The sequence below is a fragment of the Merops nubicus genome, unplaced genomic scaffold (genome assembly GCF_000691845.1).
Source record: "Merops nubicus isolate BGI_N331 unplaced genomic scaffold, ASM69184v1 scaffold10465, whole genome shotgun sequence".
In the NCBI taxonomy this organism is placed as follows: Eukaryota; Metazoa; Chordata; class Aves; order Coraciiformes; family Meropidae; genus Merops; species Merops nubicus.
The window spans coordinates 83,353-91,568 of record NW_008610286.1 but is presented as its reverse complement, the minus strand read 5'-3'; the positions used below and the strand labels follow the sequence as shown (position 1 = coordinate 91,568).

General features: G+C 40.3%; 1 protein-coding gene across 1 annotated transcript in view; it reads right to left on the bottom strand.

Moving 5' to 3' along the window:
- The window catches only part of LOC103773496 (mitogen-activated protein kinase kinase kinase kinase 4-like), a 92,200-nt gene that overhangs the window by 4,502 nt on the left and 79,482 nt on the right, over positions 1-8,216 (bottom strand). The window contains exon 28 of the mRNA XM_008940866.1: positions 4,956-5,115. Within this exon, the coding sequence (XP_008939114.1) occupies positions 4,956-5,115 (160 nt within the window). The remainder of the gene's footprint in view (positions 1-4,955; positions 5,116-8,216) is intronic.

The following is an 8,216-nucleotide window of genomic DNA, read 5'->3' as shown; positions in this document are numbered from 1 at the left end:
TCTTTCCCTTCAAAAATCCCATTTCTGATCTCATGTACTGAGTTTGGCTCACTGCCCTAAGCAGTGATTTCCAACTGACCTCTGTGGGAGAGCGTAATCAGGCCAGCTTTTAGCAAAAATGAATAAAATGGAGCTTTTCTGATTAGTGTTACATAAATAGGGCACGAAAGGGTCTTAATGCATCTTCCTTTCCATCCATATCTCTGTGCCACATCAGTATCACTTCTGACAGTTGTTCCTCTAGCCTGAACTTAAAGACCTCTAGTGATGGAGACTCCAAAATTCCCCAGGCAACTGATTCCAGATAAATCAAGAAGTCTGAAATGAACAAACTGAACATGAATTTAGAGACTTCTGACCTACTTTTGCATGCCCGAGTCATAATGTCAAACTCCATTTCACAGGGTAAAGGAGCATACACTACTGAATTCCTTGTTGGGAGACAGCATGTGCATAGATGAAATTCAGTGCAAAGAAAGGCACTCAGTTTTGCTTTTTTTTATATGTTTGAGAAAATTGCTTCAGGCAAGTGCACAGGTGGGCACAAGCATTAAAAGGAGGATATCCAGTGATGTCTTTGCTGGCAGTAAAAGATATCAGCTATTAGGGAACATACAGATCTGAGTACACTTCCACAGAACCCTTCTTTGGCCCTTCAATCAAACCCAGTATGCTTCATGAAATTACAACTTTTATTGGTTCCCCATTCTTTGGGGAAAGCATATTTATCGATTTATTTTTAGACATATGGAAGGGACACATACATACTGAGGATTGGGAATGGAAATAACCCACAGAGATATCAACAATGTCCTGTGAAGTAGTAAAGCTTGCTCCCACTGAAACCCAGCCTCAAGCTCTCCAGTGATGCTGCTGATCACTGATTAGGAACTCATTAGTTACTTCCATGTACTAACAACTGTTGCCAATGCCTTAAAACTTAATGCCTCCAAAGTTGCGCAATTTTGGGTAGGAAAACTGAAGAAGGAGCCAGTACCTTCCCTTGTGCGATTCTCTTAAACAGTTTTACTGCAATTATTTATGTTATCTGGATAGAAGTGGATATTTTGCTTCCTCCAGTCACAGCTGTGGACAACCTTTACTGAGTGACAGAGGCTAGAGTCAAAAATAAAGGAAGAAATACTGAGGCTGAATAAAGTCACAAATGAAGAAACTGGCCATAGCAGGCAGGTGTTTTTCTGCTGTTCTGGTTAGATTGCACTGGACAAAGGGTTAACACATACAGTTCCCTAACGACCCCAAGCAAGCTAGGCATAGATTTATGACTTAAGTTGTTTGGGTTTTTCTTCTAAACATGTATGTTTCTATGCAGCTCTGTTCCCTCTGCTCCCAGTGGCTGCTCACTCCTTTGTAATCATTCCAATAGAACTGATAACCCAAACCAGAAATGTATCTCGGATGATGGTTTCCTTGTTTGAATGCTTTTTGCTGTTTTCTAGGGCAAAAAGTGTGCAGATGTGGCCAACAGGAATCACTCAGATAAGAGCAGAGACTCTTTGTGCATGACCTGGGCAGCAAGGGTTTCAAGAGCTGGTGAGTCTGTTGATAGAGCACTGTGGCAGTAATTCAAAGCACCTTTTGCTATCTTTCTCTCTATGTAACATCCTTTTTGCTTCTACTATCTACATGTCAACTAAGGACTTTGATTGGTTCCCCACTCTGGGAATATCCAGTTTTGTGCCAACCATCTAAGACTACATACTGTAAATAATTCATTAGTCACACAAAAGGGCAAAAGTGCTCCCAAATCTTACCAACCTGATGTTTCTTAACCCCCTTTTTAATCCTATCTTATAGAAAGAAAACATTACAGCTATATTTGTATTTAGCCCGGCATAGGTGAAATATCTTTCAGATTCAACACAGGTTGAGTAATTTTACAGTTTTGATTTCCCATGGGATTTGAGTTTCCTCTCTCCAATTTCTTATTAACAGATAGGTCACAGAGGTCCCAGCTTAAAGACTATGACAGTAAGCTATACTTAGATTCCCTGTCCTAAATTAATCAGTTATAATACAAACAGGTTTTTATTTTTTTGTAGTCAAGATATTCTTGCCAACTACAAAAGTTTTCTTTCAAAATAATTTTTTAAAGAAATCAAGAAAGGAGAGAAGTATGACCAGACAGCACCCCAAGGTTAACACAAGACCCTTCTATCTCTGAAACATAGATTAAAAATGTTGAGGTAAGCTCTCACAGACTTTAGGACATCTGAAATGGGTCTGGAGGTTCCAGGAAAACGTGATCTCTTAATGAAACTTTCAAGTTTGGTCATTACTTCTCTTGTAATAATTATAAGTTTTTGTCTGTAGACAATTTAAAAGGATTAAGAAAATTCACAGGAGCTAGTGGGAAACAACTACGAAAATAAAAGTTAACAGAGCTCTTTGTTTAAAGTTTGAGTTACAGGCTAGGTTAATTTGGTTTTAGTGGAAATGTGTTTCCTATCAGAAATCAAATTAATCTTGTACCACATCAAAAGAATTTCCATTCCAAGGAAATCCATTTCTGAGATACCAGAAGTGCTCCAGCAGCAGCAGAAACACAAGGCTTTTCAACATAACATATTGGAAAAATTTCAAATGACAACTGAGAGAGGCTGTTTAGAGACTGTCTCCCTTCACTTGTGGGATCTGCAGAAGAAATGGAGACAAGACAACTTCCCCTCCAGAGAAAACCTACAGTTTTGCTTTCTGAGCATTGGGAGAACTTGTGCAAAGAGCTCGCTGTTTACTCAGCACTCCTAACCCTACCACCAAAAACGTTTCCTCTGACTTGCTCTCTGCTTCCTCAGAAGCTTCCTCAGCTTTCTCTTCTCCATCCTCTCCTATTTAACTGCCCTAAAGTAGTGTAACAAAGATGCTTAGGCAATTTCATACTGATAGCTTCCCATGCAAGTGACTATCAGAGTGGTGTGCTGAAAAACAGGAGAAAGAGCTGCAGAGCACGTGGAAAGGCAAATGTCCAAATGGGATTCCTTCTAGGAAGCTGTAATCAACCTTGAGAATGGAGAATATGTCTAAACAGATGTATACTGAAGGATGTTTTAAATTGGAGTAATTAACTGGCACAAAAGATCACTCATTCAGCTGATCCAAAGCTTTATTCACTTCAGTGCCAGCTGGGTACACCCAATGGAACTTTTACTGAAGTTAAGGCAGTGTGATTTCCAGGCTACAATGCTTTACAAACCTCTCTCTCCTGTCTGTGGGTTTGGTGAGTCAGTACTTTCAGCAACATTAGGAAGGAGGACTTAAACTCTCTCTGCTCCACTTCTGAGATATTTCTGCAAACTGTATCTAGATTAAGTGAAAAAGCTTTGAGAGCCATCAGTGCCCTGTGACACAAACTGCAAATTTCCAAGCAGGAGTCATAGATCTGTGCGACCCTTCTTGCAATATCCCCTTTCCTAAAGCAGGATGGAAGAAAGCCCTTTGTTCCTTCTGTATCATCTGTCTTTGAAACACTATCCAGTAGCAGTGACTTTTTAGGACATAGCCTATAGCATGAAAATGAAAAATAATAAAGAAAATGTTCACATTAAGTAAGCTTACTACCCTCAGTAAGGCCTGAGGAAGCACACCCTGTAGCAACACACTTCTTGACAGCTCCTGTCTCCTCCAGATAGCATTCATCAGTGCAGTTTCCAATTATGCTTAATATTTCTCATTAGAACTCTTCTTACCTTGGCTGGGTAATTGCTTTTTGCTTATTGATTGTTTCTTAGGGTGTTTCTGACTTTAACTCAGAGGGCACGTAACATTTCAACATATCAAAGACTATTAGATATTCCTATGAAAAATGGAGAATTGACTTGATACATTTTAATTACGCCCTGTAGCTCTGACTGTGGGCTGAGAATTGGAGTTAGGGCTCTTATTCAGTAAAGCGATGGAAACACTGTACAGTTAGCTTATAACCTTACACCTGGATTTTGAACCTGAAGCTGTTTTATTGCTGAATTTGACTGAAACAGTGCCCAAGAAAAAAAGTCTTGTAGCGATTTGTTTCAGAGGTGAGCTTCTTGTTGAAAACCCTCTACAAATGTCAAACCTGGCATTTACTCAAGGGTGTTATTCTACTGATTCTGATGGACTTTCCCTAAAACGACCCAGCTAGAAGTGAAAGGACAGAGATGAACATCCTCCATTTTTCACTGTGGTGTCCAGTTTCTGCCAAGCTAATCACACGCTTTTGTACAACCTTGTCTTGACACAAAGTGTCTTGGGCTTTTTTTGTTTGTTGGTATGTTTGTTTTAAGATGTAGAAGAAATTAAAACCAACAAGTAATAAACCCAAAAATCTGTCTGTGTTGCTCTTGTTTCCCCCACACTGTTAACCTGAAGCCCTCTGAGGAAGGTGAAGCAAACAGCTGTCCTGCTTGCAATACAAACAGAAGCTCCTTCTACAAAGCCAACTGCAAGCATGGAGAGGCTGAGAAGCTGTTAGAAATACCCTCTCTGCCAGCACTGTGAATGTGAAGTAATAAAATTAAGGGGTCATTTGACAGCAGTTACAGACATCTTGAGTAACTGACCTCTCTATAGTAGTGAATTTTTACTTAGAATACTGTGGGCTATGAACAATCAAAGTAGGATTTTTTTTCCTGTTTTCCCCTCTGTAATTCACATAATTCTCTCTGTGAAAACTGGTGGGAAGCTGCATCCTCAGTGAAGTTTGGATCTGAGTCAAGGTATGATGCAATAAACAGTGTGACAAGAATACAAACTGATCCAAATGTTGACCCTACTGCAATCCCTGGCTGCCTTAACACAAACACACATAAATCTGTTTGCTCTTTACACATCTGATTTGCTCAGAAGCTGCTTTATGTGCCATACAACCACTTTCATATGGATACAAACCTCATAAAGACGTCAGGCTTCACGCGGCAGAGTCTGATATTTAATAAAGTGCTGTTTTTCATACATACCTACAGATGCTGGCATTTCTCCCCACTGCAAAACAGTCTCCTTTGTGAAATGCCCATATATATCAATGTAGATGCCTTCATCTTCATAGGTGAGCAAAAGCTCCATCCCGCTGGTGTTGGGGAGGATGATGATGGCATGTGGGCGAATAGTCCCCTGGATCTAGAATCATATTTTACTAAGATTTATATCAGAAAAATGGACAGCAGTTGTAGTGACTACATCAATCTAACGAGCTTGGCAGAGCAATAAAAGGAACAAGCTCATGGCTCATGGAAAGTGAAAGAAATGCCTGTTTTCAGAAAGGCTGAGTAGTTTGCCAGCTAGCCTCTGAAACAGGCTTTCTCCCCTCCTCTCCGCTTGGAAATGACAGGAGGTTTGCAAACAAATCAACATTCAGAATTTCACTTTACATTGACCAATATTAATTGGTTTCAAGAAGCCATGGAGCGACTGAGACACAATAATATTTACTTACTCGCAAAACCTTGCATTCTAGAAACAGAAGAAAGGTGAAATAAATTTGAATGCACAATTATTTCAGAAGATGGAGGAAGGACAAAAGCTTCCACTTTCCAGGAAATCAGTGCTTTCACTTTCCATGATACTTCCCTATCCCCACTCAGAAGCCAAAATCTGCAAATGTCACAGCATTTACAGCAAGCTGAAAAGCTACCTGGACCTTTCAAAAACAAGCCACTCTCTGTCCTTCCCTTCCCACCTCCTTCACTAAAATACTTCCCCATTTAAATGGTGTTCAGCTTACATGCCACGGGAAAAGCACATTTCACTCACACAAATGATTTCAACAGCTGTTCAATGCCCTAGAATCTCTCCCAGAAGCCAACATGTCCCGAGAAAAAAACCCAAAAGTCTAATTTACAATCATGAAGGTGGGGTTTTACGAAAGCGATTTTGAAAGAATAAAAGGAGAGCCTTAACAAACAGTAACAAAGCATTTCCTTGTTTAAAGCACTACTGAAAACAGGACGTTAAATAGCAAATGAAACCACTATAATTAACACTTTTCTAGGCAGCATACGACTGGAGGTTTACATCATTTTCACAAGCCACCAACGCACATCATTTTTGTTTTTACTTCAAGCACATACAGTTATGCACAGCGTAAGGGCACAACGAACAGGAAAAGAAGCACTGAAGCTGTACTTGCCCAGCTGAACACACCCAGGCCAACCACTTGACTCCGTGGCTCCGCAACAACTATCCGCAACACTAGAACGGGAATCCAGAGCCGCAGGGCTATTCTAATGCGCTGCCTTGGCACTCGCATGGGCGATCGAAGCAGGTAAGAGGTGAAGCAAGAGGTGGGGAACCAGGAAAAGAGGCTACCAGAAAGCAAGAGTATCTAAAGTCAGCCTGTTAAAGTCCTCCGCTCTGTTGCGACCGCAAAGCTCCTTGAGAGAATTATCCAATCTAGCAGATGCTCTTTAAAATAGGAAAATACCAGAAAAGATAGAGCCTCTGGAGCAGCAGATTTATTTCAGGTCTTTGACTCCACAGGGAAAATATATTTTTAGTACATGCTAACTTTTGGTCCAAGAACACACACAAATGGAGTCAGTCTTAAAGGTGCTCCACATACTCAGGACAGTCACCTGGGAAATCTCTCTCATCAGATATATAATTACATTTGCAGCCTGTTGAAAAACTAAAGCTTCTAAGAAGTTTCACTTTTTTCTTTGCCTTTCTTATCTTGGCAAGTTATGCTAAGGATTTCTTTGACAAGTCATTATTCACCTTGCTTTGCAACCAGATGCCAGGGATAGTATGCTTAGATTTATAAACTGATGTGAAATTTTCATAGTTGCATAGTCATCAAAGCTACTAATTGTCAGATTAAATAAACCCAGTAACAAAACACACATTAAGTCCCTTAAAAAAGCCCAGCACAGAAATAAACAGCACAAACTTTTAGCAGGTGATTCAACAGTTTGTTCTGAACAGCTAGAAAATCTACTTCTTAATTAAGAGAAGTTCATAAGCTTAACAGCCATCCTCAAACACTGTGTCCATCAGAAACACAGGTCTGAGAGAATCTAAAAGCTGTCACTTGTCAGGGCAGCCCAAGTGGCTTGTACAGGAGGCATGGGGTTTTCATTTGGTTTGAAAACATGGGGCTGAGAGTGGAGAAAAAGAGATTTAAAAATAAAAGGGTTTCAAGGCACAGGCTGCAACATGCAGATCGGGGATGAGATTTCTTCAGACCTCCAGAGCATAACTCTGGAACACACTGCCTGGGGATATAAGGAGGCCACGGCACCCGGGTGAGCCAACCCTCTGCCCCTTTGGAGCTCTGTTGACTTCAGGGAGGTTTCCAAGTGTGCACTGGAGTTTCCTTGCCAGGAGCCTCCCATCAGACTGGAGCCAAGGGAACCTGCTTGTTTTCTGGACCTAAGCCTCAAGCTTCTCTGGCTTTTGGAACTCACAGCTTTGAAAATAACTATCTAAAACAGTTAAAAAATAAGCAGACAAAAGTTGAAAACAATAGCACAGACTTCATATTGGACAGCCCCATGCCAGTCGTTCACTTCTGCAGGGAAATTACTTGGCTGTTATCTGAGCCTAAGCAGGAAATCAGTGATCTCCATCACCTCAGTGAACAGACGCACAGTGCAGTACGTACACAACAACCTGAAATCAACATCTTCATACCAACTTCTTGAAAAGCTAGTGAGAAAATCCTGAGGAAAATGTAAAAAAAAATCTTTTGAATTTAAGGACCCATTTCACGGGCAACTGAATGGTAAGAAGATCAGCAAATTCATATTTAGTCTGGAAGCTGGGTTTCTGCAAAACCAAATCACATCTTGTGCACAGAGCCTGGGCCTGTAATCACGTGAAACAAATGCAACTTTGCTCCACGGTGAAGAAATTGAGATTATTCATGGGTGCGACGTGTACCTGGCTCTTCCACCTACAGATACTCATTGGTGCAAGGGTAATGTGCTTGGAGTGGATCAAGATTAAAATAGGATTCAATAGTCTTTGTAATCCAGGCCAAATTTCAGATCAATCCAGAGATAATTTAATCAGCTTGTTAGCAAGATTGAAAACCAGTGGTAGATTGTAAAAGTCACCTAAACCCATGTAGATATTATTGTGTCTTTGATTGCTGAATTTCCAGGATAAATCAATTAAAAATATTACTGTCCATGCAATAGGCTTTCTGACATTAAACCATTAAAACTGGTAATTTAAATGTGATAAAAGCTTTTTAACAGAACTTCAGCGTTATAAAACTA